The 20,065-nt window shown below is 41.9% G+C and overlaps 1 protein-coding gene across 1 annotated transcript in view; it reads left to right on the forward strand.

Annotated features, from left to right (window-relative positions):
* The window catches only part of CEP170B (centrosomal protein 170B), a 52,516-nt gene extending 46,036 nt beyond the window's left edge, over window positions 1–6,480 (forward strand). The window contains exons 16-21 of the mRNA XM_054400309.1: window positions 1,699–1,737; window positions 2,255–2,398; window positions 3,862–3,950; window positions 4,480–4,573; window positions 5,468–5,519; window positions 6,245–6,480. Of these exons, the coding sequence (XP_054256284.1) occupies window positions 1,699–1,737; window positions 2,255–2,398; window positions 3,862–3,950; window positions 4,480–4,573; window positions 5,468–5,519; window positions 6,245–6,480 (654 nt within the window). The remainder of the gene's footprint in view (window positions 1–1,698; window positions 1,738–2,254; window positions 2,399–3,861; window positions 3,951–4,479; window positions 4,574–5,467; window positions 5,520–6,244) is intronic.
* Window positions 6,481–20,065: the final 13,585 nt, after the last annotated feature.

Here is a 20,065-nt window from a genome sequence, read left to right on the forward strand (position 1 = left end):
TGAATCTGTGCTAAAAGAATTATTTTGACTTAATGCAGGGAAATTGCTAAGAAGTATCTGAAGATAAGTGTGTGATGCTAAGCACTGTGAATTTACTGAGTGTTTATTAAACGACTTTATATTAAATATTTTGAGGGAGGATTTAGTGATGAGGAATAGCTACTATGGTTATAGTAGTAACATATTGAAACAGCTGATAAAAGGAAGTATGTGAGTAAGAAATGTTGTCTCTTGTACTGCTCTAGCTTTTGCTGTGTTGAATGTCATCCTGCTAGGACGTGATTGGCTATTGTTAAATGTTTATACCTATTCAAATGAAGTGGGGAAAGATGCAGGAAAAATAAATACTGTTACTGGAATCACTTTTGAGAAGAGTTTAGTGCCATACAAGAAGCTTCACTTTGGACTAGTGTGTGGCCTGATATTTCTTGGCCTCAAATGGACTGCTTTTAAATTACTTGTATTATGAAGCTTGGTTAAAGATTTAAAATCACGAGCATTCTTTTAAAACTTAAGACAAAAAAACTTAGATTTGCGCTTCCTTCTTCATGTTCTGTCCTTTCAGGTGCAGTGCTGGCTTGGGTGTTTGCCAGGGAGATATTCAATTTTCCCAGTGCATGTTTGCAGTTGTTTTGTTTGTTTTTTTCTAGCCTCAGCTGTATAGTTCATAATAACATGGATTCTTGGCATACTGAACCGAATGCTGCTAAAATTAAGCAGAAAAACCCCAAACAAAACAAACCAAAAGAGTTCTACAGGGGTGAATCCTTCATGATTTCTGTTTACCAAAGCCATGGGTTGTTTGGGATGCCTTGGGTTGTGGGTGTGTAGGTTTTACAGGACCCAGCTTTCTGTAGAGACAAGCAGTCAAACTGACAGCTGTGCTTCTGCAAGTGAAGTCAAGTGGGTCATCCCAAATCACTGGCCACTCCTGCAAATTCTAGCCCTGTGTGTAATTCTTGTGGTTAGTATTTTTTTTAAAGTTGGTAATGATATAGTAAAAAGAGTCTGATTATGTTTGTTGAGATGTGTAAGTGTTGGTATGATGAGAGGAAATGCTTCCAGGTGTGACAGATCAGGTCACATATGGAAATCGCCTGGTGACTGGGGAGCTGGTGCTGCCCTTTAGTGTGTTTTCCACAGGTCATGCTGAGAACTGGTGAGCTGTAGCAATATCTCATTCCCTTTTGATGCTGTTTCACCACTGCAAGCAGCCTAACTTACTGTTTCTGCACTTTATGAAAGGATGCTTAGAAAAGGGAGAAGCTTTTTAACTAAACATTTTGGCTGTGGTGCCTCTATATCATGATCTCTCATACCTTCTGCCTGTGCATAACCCAAGTGCTGTTGCATAGGGTGTGGGGGCCTGGGCCTTGAATGGCACTTGGTGTCTTGTCTCAAGAGCTGTGCACTTTGCCAGCCAAAGAGCATCCTGGGCTGTATGTTTACCCTATTCTTTGTGCTCAGAGTGCTGCTGGATTTCACTCAGCACATTTTGAAGTAACTGGGGAGCTGCCGGAGACTACCTCTGCAGAAGTGGGCTTCAGTGCACGTGGGAAGTGGGCATCAAGTGCTGGTCCTCAGGAATGCGCTTTTGGCAATGTGAACTCAAAATAACCCCAAAATGTGTATTCTCTTTGATACTTGCTGTCACAGTCATTCACTGGCATTGATCTCTTTGTTTCTGTTTTAACACAGATTGCTCGTAGATCTTTTCGGCTGGCATATCCATCTCAGGTGCACTTTCCATCCCATTATTTTTGTATCTCTGTCTTGTCACTGTTATTTTCCTCCCCTTCTTTTGGAGTTTTTTGTCCATCAGTCAACCAAACAGGAGTAACTGTCTTGTCTTTTCTGTTCTTCCTGTTAACTTCTCGTGTTATCAGTGGGTTTGTATTGCTCTTTCATCTCTTCCATGTGTTACTAAATGGTTTCTGTTAGTGTGTCTTTAATGTTGTGTTGATATATTGAAACATGTGATATGGATCAAGAGGTCCTTTTTTGAGTTATGTGCTCAAGACTGAAAGTTATAAAGTAGAACAGCCCCACTGAGTTTCAGAGAATTACTCCAGTGGGTAGATGCTTGCAGGATTTGGGTCTAGTAGTTTTCTTAGGAACCCATACCTGTCTGAACAAGACATAAATGAATCAGTGTTCCTCTGGTGCTTGACTGAAAATCTGCAATACCTGCAGAGAATGCCTGTGTGCCTCCTTCCCTCTAATTTTTAATGACTCGTTGCTCATTATTTCCAAGTTGGTGCAGCGCATTCCAGAAGCAAGTCTGAACTACCAGAAAGTGCCTCCTGGATCAGTGGAACTGAAGGATTTTGACCAAAATATGAACGATAATAGAGAAGAGGATCCCTCAAGAAAAACAAGGACAAGAAACCGTGAGGAGGCAGGCCACCTTTTTCTTTATATACAACATTGCTTTAAGCTGCAGTATGTATAACTGCGCTTTCTAAGCTGCAGGAGGCTACTCAAAAAAAAAAAAAAGCCCTTCTCAAAAGCCCTGACTTGTAGGTATAGAAACAGTGTTTATTAAAAACAAACAAACAGGAACAGAGTCACCATTCTTACCAGTGCTGACTGGAAGTTTCCTCTGTTCTGTAAAACATGAGGCTTGTCCACTTGATGTTTGGAGGAGGCATTCAGTGTCAGAACCCATGTATACTATGTCACCACTACAATCTCAACTTTAAGCTATCAGTTGTACAGATTTCAGTGGCACCTTACTTTTGTGCAACTGGCATCCTGGTTAGAGCTGCCCATGGAACAGCAATGACAAAATCTGCTGGGCCTTATGAGTAGTTTCTGCAGCTGAGTATGAGTGCTGTGGCACAGCTGGCATGCTGGGCCCTGCAGACAGCGAGCCACTTGTTCTGCATTGCTCCCTTCAACAAATAATTTAGTGCAATCCATCTGGGTAGGGTAACCTGGAAATCACTGGGTTGATGCTAAAGTGTGAGGAGTCATGACCTGAAACTTAAGGCTGGGGATGGTGTTGGGGTGAGGGGTGCAGTGAAGTGATGGTGTTGGAGAGCAGGGGAGCAGGCTGCTGCTGCTGCAACACTCAGCTGTTGCTTCTACTTGCGTTCTGCTTGCCAGCTCTGTTTGCGACAGAAAGGCTGGGGCAGAAGCTCTGGGGAGGCAGTGCAGGCAGGAAGGGAAAGCTAAGCTCCAGCACAACCACTCCTCTGCTCTGGAGGCAAGCTGTGACTCGGATCGGCCAGTGGAGGTGGAACTGCTGAGCCACTGGTACTGATCCTGTTCTGTGACTGACCTGAATCGATCCCTCACTCTTCTGTAGAGGTGCCAAGGATGAATAAAGGTGCAGGTTCAGAGTGCCCCAGCTGATGTGGGCCTTCCTGACAGAAGCTTGGGGGCTTTGCTGAGCCAAAAGACTTGAATTTTTTTGGTTTGGTGGGGTTTTTTGGTCATTGTTTTTAATAAAATGTAAAGTAACATGGTGGGATACTTTGCTGCAAAGGTGGCTTGAACTTACACAAGTCATGTTAAATGGTTTCAGTGAGACTCTTTGTGGGACTTCTTGTGTTGTGATTTGGCTTTTTGTTTTGTTGTTTGGGTTTTTTTTTGGTGGGGGGGTGCTTGAGAGGCTTGAAAGGCCTTAAACTTTTCCTTTCAGAAATACTTAAATAGTTACATTACTGGAGACAACTCTGGCTCTAGAAAAAAACATCTGAACAAGTTAGTATTAGTCTTTTTGCCAGAGTACTGCAACAAAGCTGTATGTCATCTTAATTTCCCTTGAGCTTCAAGTATCAGTAACTATTAAAAATTGTCCATTTTTATCATATGCCACATTCGCTAGTAGTTCTCTGATTTGCTCTTATATTCTAGGTAATCTTTGACAATCTGATGTTGAACCCAGTGTCCCAGTTATCACATACAATCCGGGAAAATACAGAAAACCTAGCTGAAAAAATGAAGTAAGTAACTTTTTGTCCCTGGCCTGAAATCTTGACTTGCTGCTGAGTTTCTTGACTTGCTACTTGCGGACGATAATGCTCTCTCACTTCAGAAAGTCTCTTTATCAAGATGTAGGGAATGTAGATGTAGGAAACTCTGTGTGTAGTGAATGAGAGATAATACAATTATTTGCCATCTCTTTTCCTCCTGTGTTTGGCCTTTGGAATTTTAGTGTTGGATTTGTAATTCCTGTTGATGCCTTGACTTTAACATGTAGCCTGTGCAAAGATACAGTAGAAAATGAGTGGATTGTCTCTTCTCTTTCGCAAGGCTCTCAGAAAGCCTACAGATTACCAAGTATGTGAAAGCTGTTCAAAAGTTTCTGTTGCTGTAGAATACATCAGTTAGAGAAGTTCCAAAATCTGCTGAAAGGTGATTTGTCCAGATGCTAATTCGCTAATCTTCTTTGTTGCCACATCTTGTGATAATTAAGTCTTTTAAAAAGCAGCTTTTGGATAGCAGTTTTTAGCTTCGCTTCTTATCCTGCAGGATTCTGTTTCAAAACTCAGAAAAGACCTGGGAGGAGATGGAGGCCAAAATGAATTCAGAAAACGAAGTGCCAATTCTGAAGACATCAAACAAGGTAAGACCATGCAAACAAGTGAAATACTGTTTTGTGAAATGAAGTGTTTCATCCATGAAACCTGCAAGAAACCAGAACAAGAAGCTGTGGCCCTTTTCAAATCCATTTCTGAAATGTCTGATCTGTTTGCATGTCTTGGGACTGATCCTGTTTGGATTGTGACAAAGTGAGTTCCTTCAGCTATTGAGTTTCACCAAACTCTTTCACTCTCCCCTTGTGATTCATCTTCAAAGACTCAGACCCCTAAGAGATGTTTAAGTTCAGGTCATTAAGCCTCATTTAAACATCAGCCAAAACATCACCTATGATGTGGTTGCCACAGAACCAGTTATAGACAGGTGTTTCTCATGAATGTTTGTGTTTTTCACCTGTAACAGTATGATAATATGGCAATAAAAAAAATTAAGTCCTAATGAAGTGTTTCTGCGCTCATGTCGTTGGGGACTGCTAGTAAGGATTTAAATACAATACTAAGCATACCCATCACCTTGTGTAGCTTGGTGCTACACAGTGTATATGTGGCCAATAGCTTTGTCTGGCCTAGGAGCCGAGTTTACAGATATCTTCATGTATTTGGTGTTAAGGAGGGTGTGGAGAAGCCTTTGCATGGGTTGTCTGGCTAGCATTTCAAATCTAAAATGCACTCATCCACTCTGGCTATGAACTGAGGATGTTGTAGCACTTGGTGAAATGATGCAGGGCAAAGGTCCCTGTGCGCTGACCAAATGCACCTCAATACAGATACTAGTTTTGTATTTTCTGTTACACAAGCAAGGCTGGAACTGACTTTGAATCTTCTTGATCAGATAAGTCAGAAGGAGTAAGACTAGCTTCCTGTATCAGTTGAATACTTAGTTGCTTAATTTTTCATTCTAATTTTAATTTTGTTTCTAGGAAATAAGTTCTATCCTGAAGGAGCTCAGGAGAGTTCAAAAACAGCTTGAAGGTTAGTCACTTAAAATATTATTTTTGTCTCTCAAATGTCAGTAGCACAAAGTGAAATAACGTGGCATGATTTGCCAGTGGAAGCTGGGAAAGGATGCAGAAGTTGAGTTTGTTAGCATGGTGCTCTCTGGCAAGTACATACGGAATGAACAGTAGATTTATCCTGTGCTGCCAATTTTTAAGAAAATTGTTGACTTTTGAAACGTGGAAGCTGTTGCTGTGGAAATGATTTGTTTGTGGTAATTAGTGTATTTCCATAAGATGAACTGGCAAAGGTTTGTTCTGCTGAAATAATATTTAGCAGATCTTTCAGCTGTGCTGCGCTTTTTGGACTTGAGTTTTACACACAGAGCTCTGCGCAGCAGAAAAGGCAAGACAGGCTCTTGCATCATCTAAAAGCTTAATAAAGCCATATAAAAGCATTTAGGTGTCATTTTGGGCTCCTGCCGAAAGCTTACTGTTCGGCTGCTGTAGTTTGTCTTTTCCAATTTAACAAGAAAGTCGAGTGTCCTCATACCTTCAGTTGGGAAAGGTTTTGCTTGTTAAAGCTGTTTAGGCCTGAAGGTGCTGGAGAAGAAAATACTGTGACTAAAGTGAACATGAGCACTGCCTACAGTTCCACTGCTTTCAAAATGAAGGCAGCAATCTTCTGTTTAGAAACTGCTGAGTGCTGCTAACACATCTGTCTCTCTCTCTTTTTTTTTTTTTTTTTTTTTCCCCCCTCAGTCATAAATGCTATCATTGACCCTACTGGAAACTTGGATATAGTTGCCAGTAACAAAGCATCTTCTGCTGCTAAACAGTCTACAGCCACTAAAGTCAGGACTGCTAACACTTCTGGGTCCACACTGGAGACTTTGTCCCCAGCACAGATGAGAAACTACACACAGAAATCGAACTGTGGGTCTTCTAGCGTACAAGATTCAAACTTCATTCCAGATGGAGAGAAATACGTGATCTGATCTGATATTTTGTATTGCTATCATATTGTAACCTACTGTTGCATTAGTATTGTGTATGAGTGGTTTGTGGACAGTTTGTGTGGAGTTGTTTAGATTGCCAACACGTTGCACAAAAAGGAAAAGCAAATCTATGCTGTGAGGGTGAATGGAAAGTTTCTGTATGCCTTTTAAACAAGAGTAGCACTGTGGCAGCATGTATTCATCATAGAGGCAAAGGCAAACTGATTTTTAGAAAAATTACTCACTCTTCCAGTGTGCCATAAGCAAATGGGCTTGGAAACGCTCCAATTCAAAACTGCCATAGCTAAAGTGTTCTTGCATTGGTCTGTTTATAGTTATTCAGTTGTAATTAGGCTTAATTTCAAACCCCTTTTTTTGGTACTACATTTGGTTTTGATTTATTCATTTGATATTTTTCTTTAAATGTACAAGTGAAGCATTACAACTTACAACTCTGTTGGAATCAAGGTGCAAATCCAATAGAGTGATCATACAATATCTTGTGTTTCCAGGAGAAACTCTTACTGCAGTTGGGTAAAATGTTCTCTCTCCAGTGGTCATAAAAAGACAACTATACTGAAGTTATGAATCCTTCCAAATATTTTTTTTTTTCCATTCCAAAACCAAAACAAGACGGAATAAACTCTTTGTTTTTCACTTGGGAAAGTGTAAAAGTTAATAATGATGTTAGTATAAAGACTACAGTTACTGTTTTTGATGAGGTCTCAGGTCCAAAGTTTGGGGTAGATACAGTTTAGCTTGCCAAATTTTCATAATCTCGGTACAAATACCGTCTTTAACCTCTTTCTTTTTCTTTGTTTTTATCTGTTAAATATACAATCTTTTTACAATGAGCTACAAATGCTCTTGGCTGGGCCAAAGACTTATGATTTGCTAATTGCCAAGAAAAACACCTGTTCCAATGGCTCATGTAATAAACTCAATTGCACAGTTGCTGTGAACTAGTGTTCACTTGATGGCACTGACAAAACAATGGCTTCAATGTAGCTCCACCTTTAAGGCTAGTTCTGTAATGAGCTTTTTTTTTCAATGCAAAAGTGCTTGAAGTCCACCAGTCTGTGGTATTTAAAAACTAGTCAATAGTGTCAAGTGCTTGGTACCTTTTGGGTTTTTGTCTGGATTTTAGTTTTTGTCTGTTATAATCCTAGAGACACCTAAGGATTGTGTGCAGTTGCACTGAGCAATTTCTTGTTTAGAGAAAGTTGATCTTTATATTACGTCTTTCAGTTAAACCACAAAACAAGAACAAAAATTATGTTTTTGAGGGGGATCTCTTCCAGATGTGTTTGCTCACAGATTTTTTTCTGTCTTGTATCAATTTCCTTTTTCATTCTTCCTGGTCAATAAACAGTAATCAGGTAAAGAAATTCTTTTGTAGCTGTGGAGGATATGTTTACTGGGAAAGGTGAGCAGATGAGATCCACTTTGCCCTCATACAGTGTGTAGTTTAACAGTGATAATGGTTTCCCAAGCTTGACTGCTGTTTGTGTGCTGACTTTATATTTTAGGGTGGGTAGTGAATTCCTTAGTTTCAGCAGTTTCTTGAGCTTTTCTGCTAGAATGTTGTAACAGTGGAAACCTGTTAAAATAATTTAAATAAGTAGGGATGCTCACAAGTGTTTAATCTTACTAATGAAGACCATGATTGCTTTCCTGGTGAAGCCAGTGGGGGCTTTCAATCCATTTCAGCAGAAACAGGATCGATCCCAAAATGGGAGTATGCCAACAGGTCATTAGTTTCTTTTGAGTGTGCAAGATGCTGGCTGATAAGCAATAGGTGCAAATTTCCTTCCAAGAAATGCAATACGCACTTCCATGAAAAAATCTGCTGGATTTCTCGTAGATGAATGCAGAATAAAAAAAGAGTTTGCCCTTGATGTTCTTCTGCCTGTAATATATGCACTATCTGAATGTATTAATTCAGTCATTTATTCTGGTCTGTCTTTTCTTGAAATACCTGACTGTGTCCTTGGTGACTATAATAAGTGGTAGTATCATTCCTGACATACGAGACAAAATTTTTCAAGCCCTTCTTGGTTAGCGTTTGAACCTACCAGGTGCTACCCCAACTCACTAGGAGTTGAAGGACCTTCACAGATGAGGTGTTGCTGTTAGTTTCAGTTGTCCTGTAGAGACAAGCAAATTAATTACTTGGACATCTGGCTTTTAGTATTATTTGTTAACCATGCTTCCACATCTTCATGGCTCTGCCCTAGTGGATTTTTTTCTCTATGATGTGTCTTTGATGGGACTTCTGTTCACTTTCATTTGAAAAATTGCTTGATTTTTTTCATTCATGAACACATTGGAGATGAATTTTCTTCCTTGGTTGCTCTGTTCTGAACTTGAGAGAGCCTACAGACACCTTACATCAATCAACCTGGAAACTAAGGTACCTCTTTATATGACTAATAGGGATGCAGTAATTGGTGGCTGTTTCATAATCTGGAAATGTGTGTGAAGGTGGGGAAGGATGCGCAGCTTGATTTGTTTTGTTTATCACTCAGCCGAACTATAAAATGCTTCTGTGTCCTGATGCAACCTTTATCCATGGCTCTTTGCATTTAAAACAGTTTGGTAGTCAATACTGAAATGCAACACATCTTTTCGTGTATTCACTGCTTCTGAAGTAAACCCCATTTGCACTTGTCTGCTCCAGATAAGCCAAAGAGCTAACCACCTGACTATGACTCCTGTGTTCATTCTTCATTCTTACAAGCAGTACTGTATGCAACCATGAAAACATGCCTCTGTGTGACTCCATTGGGAACCTAACAGGTGTGTGTTGGTGTATCAGGGTGGCTCAGGATTGTAAAATACCTGTTGGCTGCAATGAGCTACGGATGCATTGAGCTTGATGGGGGGGATGTTGGCCTGTGGGTCACTCTCATACCACATTGCTTTCATGTGTTTTGTATCTGACTAAAGAAATGTAAGGAAGGGTGGGATTTTCAAAGTCTTAGGGAAGCAAGTGCTCAGGTCCTTTTGGGTTTCCATATGCTTTGGGTGCCTGATGCTGTGAGCACCTTTCAAAATCCCAGCCCTCAGCTCTTCTGCTATACTTGAAAACCATGTTCTCAGTTGGATGCTGTCAAATGTAGAAACCTGCTACTCTGTTCTGATGGCATGAATGTAACTTCTGTGCGAATGTGTGTGGGCTTTGTGAGCAAGGACCTAAATGTATCTATGCTGGTGTCATGTCGTAGTTGTGCTCCAGGAGGAAAGAACATCTGAATCATCTTTGAGTGTTCTAGTAAAGGTACAGCTAGTGGAATGTTTACATACAGCCTACTAAAGAAAAAAAAAAAGAGGAGACAAAAAAAAAAAAGTGTAAAGTATTTAAGTGCAAGATTCTGCTAGTTTTTTCTTGGTTTGCAGATCACACTAGCTATTTTTGAAGTTCCGTAGATGTGTATAACTTTTGCAAAGACCAGACAGAACTACCTGTTCACTTTTGATGTGCCCCGTGCTGAATTGTGCCTATTTCACTCTCTGCTGTTGTTATGCTGCTGATTCTGCTGTTCTGAACTGTTCACTGGATCATTCCATTTGCATGCAACACAAATGCAAGCTGAGCTGTCTGAGAGTAAAGCTGAAACACGTTCGTATAACTTGAATCAATTCATGGTTTTTCTCTTTTTCACACTCTCTTGAAATGCTGTGTATAATTTTGATTTATTTCTCCTGCCCTGATTTTTTTTTCCTGCTTTGTTTTTGTTTGTTTGTTTATTTTTTAATAGTAATTTATTTTTGTTTGGATTATAGGCAGTATCTGTACATTTTGTTTCAAGGTGATATTGTGGATGTCTTTAAAAAACCAAATTGTTATTTTATATAATTTTATCATAAAGTTGCTCTAATAAATCATTCTTTTATCACGTGACAGTGATTTTGTGTGTTGATTTGGCAGGGGGGAATATGTGCTTGGTGGACTAAATTTTTGAACTGCCTGTTTGCATTAGTGTTAATGACAGTGTAATGGAAGAATTGTCAGCAGCTGAAGACTTGCAGTGCAACTGGCTCCATCCTGGTGATCCCTATGGATGGGACAGATCTCTTGCCAGTAGTACAGGGGTCCTTTTTCCCTGCCTCTTCTGCTTACAGTTTTGAAGTCTCCAAGGACCCATCACCTGAGGTTGGTCTTCTGAAAATGGTATGGTGATATGTACTTTAATTTTTAGTACTGTTTTATTTCATTGCTGTAATTAACAATGGTAGTTAAATCCAGCCTGTATATGATCATTCCCCAGCAGTTACATGGCTGTAGAAAAACATTATTAGATTCACAGAATCACAGAATGTTAGGGGTTCACAGGATCACAGGATGTCAGGGGTTGGAAGGGATCCAAATAGATCATTGAGTCCCACCCCCCTGCCACAGCAGGACCATACAATCTAGCTCAGGTCACAGAGGAATGCATCCAGATGGGCCTTGAAAGTCTCCAGAGAAGGAGACTCCACAACCTCTCTGGGGAGCAGCCTGTTCCAGTGGTCTGTGATCCTTACATTAAAGTAGTTCCCCCTTGTGTTGAGGTGGAATCTCCTGTGCTGCAGTTTACATCCATCGCTCCTTGTCCTATCACAGGGAGCAAGTGATAAGAGCCTGTCCCTTCCCTCCTGACACCCAGCTCTCAGATATTTATAAACATTTATTAAATCCCCTCTAAGTCTTCTCTTTTCCAGACTAAAAAGCCCCAGGTCCCTCAGCCTCTCCTCATAAGGCAGTCCCCTAATCATCCTCGCATCCCTCCACTGGACCCTCTCCAGCAGGTCCCTGTCCCTCCTAAACTGGGGAGCCCAAAACTGAATGCAGTACTCAAGACGAGGTCTCACCAGGGCAGAGTAGAGGGGGAGGAGAGCTTGAAAGATCATCTAGTCTAACCTCCCTGCCAGAGGAGGATCACCTAGAGTAGGTCACACAGGAACACATCCAGACAGATTTTGAATGTCTTCAGAGAAGGAGACTTCACAACCTCTCTGGGCAGCCCGTTCCAGTGAAAAAGTTTTCCCCCATGACTTACCAAAGGTGGTGGAGAGTGGCGTAACAATGACTTGCACCTTCAGCACCCACAGGTGCATCCCATCAGGACCCATGGATTTATGGATGTCCAGGTTGCTTAACTGATCCCTAACCCCATCATCATCAACCAAGGCAAACTCCTCCTTTATCCTGACTTGCTCTGGGGCCTCAGGAGTCTGGGGGCTCCTGAGGACAGTCTCCAGCAGTAGAGACAGAAACAATTAATTCTTTTGCTCTCACTTTATATATTTTATATTTTTTTAAAAAAAATGTTTTTCATTGAAAATTGTGTTTACAATTTTTTTTTTTTTTACTTTTCCTTCGTTCCATCACTGTCGTCTTTCCCTCCTGAAGTTCTGTCTGACTTTTGCATCCTTTCTGGCGCTTTTGAAATAACCTTAGTTGCTCCTTCCCCTCTACACAGCCTTCAGGTTCTTCCCACCTTTGCCACTCTGCTCGGTGCTGTGTGGGACTCTGTCTCCACATCCTCTGCATTTGCACAGCTTCTATAGGAAGTAGATCATGTAGCTGATAAAAGCATTGCATTGTTTGCCAGCAATAACTAAAATGGAAAAAAGAAATAACAATATTAGTATCTAAGCAGGATCAATGGGAGAATTTCCATCCTCTGGTGACCTTTGCATTAGACACTTGAGAATGAGACCTTTTATGCTTAAAGTTTTAGGGAAGGATATTATGTTTGAAAAAAAAAAAAATAATTCTTCTCCCACTCTTGGAAAACTTTCTTGTGCTTAACTTTAGTGTGCTGTGTCTGCAGAGAAGGTTTTCTGCTCTCTAAAATACAGGGCTGGGGTGCACACTAACTATTGCTTCTCCACAGGCTTCCCCAGCAGTACTGAATGGTATTTGAGCTGGGATACTAGGCAAAGTACCCTTTTGAAATCAATAGTGCATCCACTTCATTAATTTTTAACAATCTGACTAAATCAACATAAGAGGTAGTGGAACTGCAGCCAGAACTATTTGCAATGTAATGAAAGCTGCTATCTGGCAGAATTTAAAAATAGAGAATAGATGGTAGAATGATCTCCTCTGTGCATCTTCCCGCTGAGTGTTCAGCTGCAATCCTGCCTGGTTCATCAACACCCTCATCTGCATTGGGAAATAGAGCCTGGTTTTGCACATGCGTGCAGAAGGGAACACCAGGAAGTATTTCCTTGAGCAGGGTTTGCAGGATCCTTCCTTAGAGCAAAACTTCTAAGTCATCAGAAGGACAAGATCTCATTTTTGTAACATTGCTTAAAGATCTACCAAGAGACCTTTGTCTTTTGGGTCTTATCCACATGATAGTGTGGGAGGATTGTGCCTTTTTTGACAAGGGCTTTTGTGAACTGTTCAAGAGAAAAGCCCTACTTGTCTCAGCTTTTTCTGGTGGGATGGGGTTACCAATGTGGGGCAACTGGGAGTGGTTTGGCTGTGGAGTGTGTTTCCTTCTTTAGGTGTTTTGATGCAGCCCTGCAGAGATTTGGAGCATCCTTGACACTGTTACCTAGAAAAAAAAAAAGCGTTAGGTTAATGACTTGTCTGTTTGGGTCTCTGAATTGTGGACTGAGCGAGGGAAGCCAAAGAAAATGAATGTAAGAAAATAGTACTTAGAAGAGCTCTACCATACTTAAGCAGTTTTTGATTCCTCTGAACAGAAATTGCTGGAAATACCGTACTTGCCTAAAGAGTTGGTGCCTGAAAAGTCTTGTTCAATACTAATACTTCTGCCTCCATCAATGTCCAGCTCACAGGAACCATAGGAAGGGAAAGAGAAAAAAAACCAAAGAACCAAACAAAAGGTGGTATTCACCTGGTATGCTTTGTAGACGAGGAAAGATCCAAAGGCATGGGTGAAATTCAGTTTCAGCCAGAGGACCTGTGGCTTTAGTGCAGAAATAACATAGATAGCAGGTAAAACTTCTCGGTGGTACATTTCATCCAGGGAATGGACCTACCTTCCACACATTGACAGCTGGGCAAGCTCAAAGAGGAAGGGTTGTAGAATTATAGAATCATTAAGATTGGTAAAGACTTTTAAGATCAAGTCCAGCCATAACCCAGCTACCATGACCACTAAACTATATCCTGAAGCACCACATCTACGTGTTTCTTGAACACCTCCAGGGATGGCGGTTCCACCACCTCCCTGAGCAGCCTGTTCCAACACCTCACCACTCTTTCAGGAAATAATTTTTTCCTAGTATGCAATCTAAACCTCCCCTGGCACAACTTAAGCTCATTTCCTCTCCTAGCACTAGTTACCTGGGAGAAGAGACCAACACTGGCCTCACTACAACCTCCTTTCAGGTAGTCGTAGAGAACAATTAGATCTCCCCTTAGCCTTCTCCAGGCTAAACAACCCCAGTTCCCTCAGTTGCTCCTCATACCCCTCACTAGTCCCCTTGCTCTTCTCTGAACACTCTTCAGGACCTCAATATCTTTCTATACTGTGGCATCCAGAACTGAGCACAGTACTCAAGCTGTGGCCTGACCAGGGCCAAGCACAGGGGCATAATCACTTCTTTACTCCTGCTGGATGCACTGTTCTTGGTACAGGCCAGGATGCCATTGGCCTTCTTGGCTACCTGGGCACGCTGGTGGCTTGTGTTCAACTGGCCATCCACTGGCCTGTAACACATTCACTGCCTCTGTGTAAGCAAGGAAACAAAGCAACCTCTGTGCAGGCAAGGAAAGTTTTGTCTTCAGGAGGACATGAGGACAGCAGTTGCATTCAGTCAGTGGTTTCCTGAGTTGCCAGGTACTTGGAAATCGAAGAGGAGTGTAAATTTTGAAATACAAAGCCAGATACATTCAAGGCAGGCAGCTCATACTGAAGCTCTTTCTAACACTTGTAGGTCACCTTTCCTATGTGCAGCTGGAGAGTGAGTGCCATGTGAGAGGAGTGACATGACTGAGACTGATTTTTTTTTTTTTTTCCAGTCAAAGTGTTTTTTCCAAAAAAAATACAGCAGACAAGCATTTAATTTTAGGTTGAAAAACATTATTCCAAATAAGTGTTCAATATTTGAAATTAAGTATGTTCAATATTTGAAATTAAGTATTTCAAGTTAAATGATTCACATCCATGGTTAGATATTTTAGTAAATTTACCAGATAGTTAAGAAGTGGAAGCTGAGTAGATCTTTAACAATATTTCCAAACAAAAGAACCACAATTTTATTTAGACTGAAATTTTCTGTAGGCTTGTCAGCTGAATCACTTCCCAATTTTTGACCTGAAATAACTTCTGTTTCTCCCCCCCCCCCCAGCTCCCATGGGAGTATACAATCTTTTAGCACAAAGTATAAATAAAGCATTTCTCTTTTCAAGTGTAAGGACCCTGGCTGTTCCTGCCTCACATCCTTCTGTCAGCTGCTGGTGTTGGAAGCCCAGCCACCCAGTCCTCATGAAATGGAAAGTGTAGTTTTGTAGTAATACCTGCAGTGGTAGAGACATTTTTGTCTATTATTAGCTCTCGGAGATGAGAATGTGTTAAACTGGCAGTTTCTTCTTAGTGAGTCTCCCACATAGCATGAAAAGATCTTTCCCTGTATCTTTTAATGCACTCTTCTAACAAATTGTAGTCCAGGCATGCTTTTTAGAGGGAGTATGTTAACCACAGAGTGACATCTAACTGTATAGTGAGAGATATATTTACTCTGTGTGTGGGATGGTGGCAAGTCAACCAGAGCAACTAGTAGAAGGAGCCTTGTCTGAGAGACAGGGAAGAGGAGGAATAAAAATGATTGCTTGTGTGCCTCTAAACTTGACAATCATTTTTTCTTTCCATTCTCCAGCTGCATGAGTTGGCCAAATAAATCATATTGTCTCTACAAACCCACTTCCATCCTTAAACCCCCAAAGCTACAACACTGGTATTAAGATGAGGAAAGTGTAATTGATATTGGTATGTGAGATCAGATAAGCAGGAGGAAACCAGGCTTTTGCATGCTGGAGAGGAGGAGGAGAATGAGATTATATCAGTGCTTTAAGTGATTAGAGAGCTGCTGAGGAGGAGAAATTCAGGTCCTTTTTCTAGAAGCTGCTCTTCTCCCTGATCCAACCTAGCCTTTCCCAAGTTGGAACTAAACCAGTGATACTGGAGCAATAATTGATAAGTCCTGAACTTCATATGAAGGTGCTGCTCCTTGTGAACTCACTGAAGTCAGTGGGAGGTTTCATGATTGATGTCACCAAGGCTCATGCCAGGATTCCAGTCCTGCACATAAACAGAGCAAGGCAGCTTGTTGCTGAGTTCACTGACATGTTGGGCACACACTGGTTTTTGTTTAGTTTGGATGCTCAGCCGCTGCTGTCAGCAGAGGGACTAGGGCACTTCCCAGTGGTGATTTGAACCTTTAGCATGGTGGCTTGTTGGTGTTGCCTCTTTTCCTGACAGAGACCTGAGGCAGATGAAGTCTTGGTCAAGCAGGATCCTGCTTCCTGGCAACCTGAGTCTAAAGGCATGGGGGTGCCTTTGACTTGTTTTTAAACCCTACTTTAACAGAGATTTGCAGTAGCTCAAGTGACAAGTGATCCATGTACAGCAGTAAATTCAGGAAAGAGCTGGCAGGTCAGACCATGATCTCTGCTCTGCTGTCTTATTTTCTCTCACTTTTGGCCTTTTTGGAGTTGCTGCTTGCATTTTGGTCCCAGGGGAAGCCGCCAATTCATGACACCTTCAGCTTCCCAGAGAAAAGGCCTCTCTCTGCTGTACTTGACCTGTCTTCTGGCTTCTCTTAGCTTTTCCATCTTCAGCAGCTTACTGTGACATATGATAATACCTTGTGATTCTTGTTGGATCTCAGCTGTTCCTCCATTATTTATCTCCCTACAGCAGCCTTCCTTAGATACTGAACTAGGGAACTGCTTCCTTTGGTTCAAGAGAATCAAGCAACTGCCTGGAGAACAGCAGCAGCGTTGTGCTTCCGTGTTGTGTCAACTGAGGTGCAGCTGCTGGATTTTTGCAGAAAACATCATTTCTTAGGAGCTGCCTCAAACTCAATACTGCATGTAACCTTATCTCTCAACAATGTCACTGCACTTCCAAACACCAATTGTTTAAGAAGAAAGCTGTATTGTTTGAAAGCACCTAGTTTGCTCCCTTATTTGCCCAAGGATGATTGGGCAGGAAACTGCTCACAAGAGGAACAGGGTAAAGAGAGGCAGTTTTGGAGGGTTTGTTGGTTTAAAATTAAGCTACTGGTGGGTTTTAAAATGAAGCAGTGCTGTGTCTGGGATGCAGACTGCACTGAAATCAAGCACTCCTTTCAAATACTGTCTTCTGGAGTGGATCTAAGCTTTGATCTTAAGCCAGTGAAGGCAGTAAGAACTTAACCATTCAACAGCATAAGCCAGGTCAGGCACTGCAAAAAGTTATGCCAAATAGGTGGAGATCGGGACCTGGAGTCTAAGAACTAGGTAAGTAACAATAACTTGGTGATAACTTGGGACTCTATCAGTGCATGTTGTGAAACTCAATATTTAAGAGGAAGTAATCTGCAACAGGAGGAAGGAAAAAACCAGAAGAAACCGAAACAAATCTGCTGGAGAAAAGCATGTACGCTGCCTCTTGTAAGTAGAGTTGGGAGTAACATCAGACTGCAGGAGGTCGTCAACACAGGAGGATGGTAAGTACATTTGCCATCATCTTGGAGTGTTGGGAGAGATGAATGCACTTTGGTCATCTGAGGAACATCAAACAGCTTCTGGGGAGAATTTTATATTCTGAAAAGTCACATTTGAAATCCAAGATCTGACAGTTTGGTGCTGATAGAGAGGAGTACTACAAGTTATTTTGGGAGCAGGGAGAAAGCCTAATGCAAACAACAATCTCAGCAGATTGTGGTATTAACTTGTGTTCTAGTCTTTGGAGCAGCCCTAAGCAGCACTTGTATTTATTACTCTTGGATGAACTTTAGTCATTGAAACTGTCAGCTAGTAAAGCCCTGAAAGCTTGGAGGGAGCCATAGTTAATTACTGACTAGCTACAATACTATTAGTAAGAATTCTGGTGAGTCTGTGATGTTTTCTTTCTTGAAAATTAAACTGCGTATTTTAGTGTGGTTCTTACGACTTCTGTATAGTAGCTGGGAATCTAACCCAGGCAAAGATATCAAGAAGGACTTTGTTTGAACCAAATGGTAGATGATTTTATTATGGTGCATATGAGCCCTGTTTGCCTTCAGATTATAAAACAAATGCTGCTTTTTGAAGCCATTTTGTAACTTGCTGAAAAAGAGAACTGAAACAAGTTGTTTCTCACAACCTTTGTTCTTCTAAAGCTATCACTCAGCTCTAAGAGCATGTACAGATGCAGATCCTTACCAAGCCACTGGTTGTGTTGCTGAATGTATTGTGGGGAGCACTTTATAGCTTTGGGGTCAGAGAGACAAGATGATGCCTCTCAGGTTTTGGTTCTGTGATAAGAACAACCCAGGCCAGCTGTGGGGAGCTGTTTGTTAGGGGATAGCCCAGCTGGGTGGGACAACAGCTGCCAAGGCAGTGAGCTGTGGAGTGTGACCTTCAACCTATCTGGGCTCTCTTGGCCTAGGCTGCTGATGTTGTTTTTCAGATCATAGAATGGGTTAGATTGGAAGGGACCTTAGAGATCATCTACTCCAACCTCCCTGCCACGGGCAGGGGTACCTCTCAACTAGACTTGGCTGCTCAAGGCCTCATCCAACCTGGCCTTGAACACCCCCAGGGAGGAGGTGCCTTTCTCCTCCTTGTTCTTCAAAATACCTTTGCCTCAGTTTCCTACCAAACTCCTTAGCATCTTCTCTCATGCTTTCTCCTCCTTTTGTTCCCACTATTTTTTTCTGGGCTGCTGTTTGGCTCCTTTCTCTCAAGGTGAGGAAAGGTGTGTGTTGCTGTCACACAGCTCACTCTGCTTGGTGTGTTCTATCTCCTCTCTTTGCTTGGGCAGTAAGCTGTTTGGGGTAAAACACCATGTCTTTGTACTGTGCTTAAAGCATGAACTGAGATTTCAGGGGCTTGGGGACCTAACATTCACCAGGGAATAGCCAACTGTCCTTCACTGCTGGCAGCAGCTCGGTTTCTCTAGGGCTGGGAGAATGGGTGTTTGCTTGCCAGCATTTGCAACTGTTTCTGGTGTTAAAGCTTGCATCTGGGGTCTGAGGTCAGCAGCGAAAAGTGTAAGTAAAACTGCCTTGGAAAGTAGGCTTTGCTGTAGTGAGTACAGCTGATAATAACAAGAAGCAGACCCTGAAACAGACTTTCACCTTGGGTCCTCTCTTCACATCCCTCTCCACGTTCCACAAGTCACTGTTTCAAATCCCCCTCCCTTGTCTCCCAAGCCATTGTCCACCTGGTTCAGCCCCACTAACTCTTGTCAATTGGGTCCCACAAAAATCCTTTGGGGCTACGTCCATACTGTGTCCACTCCTGCCTGTTCCATGTGGTCACAGCATCTGTACAGAGAAGGAATGAGCAGGAGTGGGACACAGCGTGGACCTGAGTACCTTACTGGTGTGGCAGGGCAGACACTATGAGCTCATGCAGCTCAGGTGATAACAGCTGTGAATGCGCAGTAAGATGGATGGGACAAGCCTGGCACGATTCTTGCCACCTAAAACTTGGTTTCAGCTTGGCCACCCACAGAGCAACAGTGTATCTGTGATACCCTTACAGCATGTTCATCCTCCAGGCTACAAACACCCAGTGGCTCAGGGATTGGAAGCAGTAGTTTTGGGACTGAACAGGTGGTGGTATCATCTGTTAATGCTTCTTGCAATCTACCATACATTTGGATGTACTTCTTGCTTCTGAGCATGAAAATTACATCTGACTCCTATGGAATAAATTCATCTCAGCTGATGCAGAGTCATGACCTGTTGGCATATGTGGAGTTTTTGGTTTAGCCTTTTGAGAAGGCAAAATAGGCAACTGGCCCCTCCCCTACCATCACCTTTGAACTTAATTATATTTTGGTCTTTGCTCTTGTGGTTGCCTTTGCTCTTGTGGTTGCCTTTGCTGGTGATAACATAAGATTGGAGCAATACTGCCTGAAGACGAAAAGAAATTAACTTATTTTCTAGGGTCATAGTTGCAACAGAGGAGAAAAAAGGAGCTTATATTTCAGTTTGCTCTTTGTCCTCTTAAGAGAGTCTCTTCTGGAAAAGACACTGGCATTGGAGACAACTTGTGGACATAGGAAGAGAGCAGGAGCCTAACAGGCACACACAGGATGACAGTGATGCTTTAACACTGTCACCCATGGCTCCTCTGCTTATTTACTGCCCATTGGCAAATGCAACAGGACAGAAGTGGGTGTTGAAGGATAACTTGAAGAGGGAGCAATGCAGTTGTTTACATGTTAATTACTACAGTGATTTTTGTGTGTAGACAGCACCAGGGAAAAACTGCAGGGACCTGTCTCTCCTCAATTTTGAATCTGTTAATGTCACTCAAGACCCATAATACAGTGAGGATGTTGCACAGACCTGTACTTAAATCTCAGAGCGCTGTATAAAGTGATGTCAGTAACCTCCATTTTGAGTCTGTAACTGGCTTTGT

Source organism: Indicator indicator, chromosome 4 (genome assembly GCF_027791375.1).
Source record: "Indicator indicator isolate 239-I01 chromosome 4, UM_Iind_1.1, whole genome shotgun sequence".
NCBI lineage: Eukaryota > Metazoa > Chordata > Aves > Piciformes > Indicatoridae > Indicator > Indicator indicator.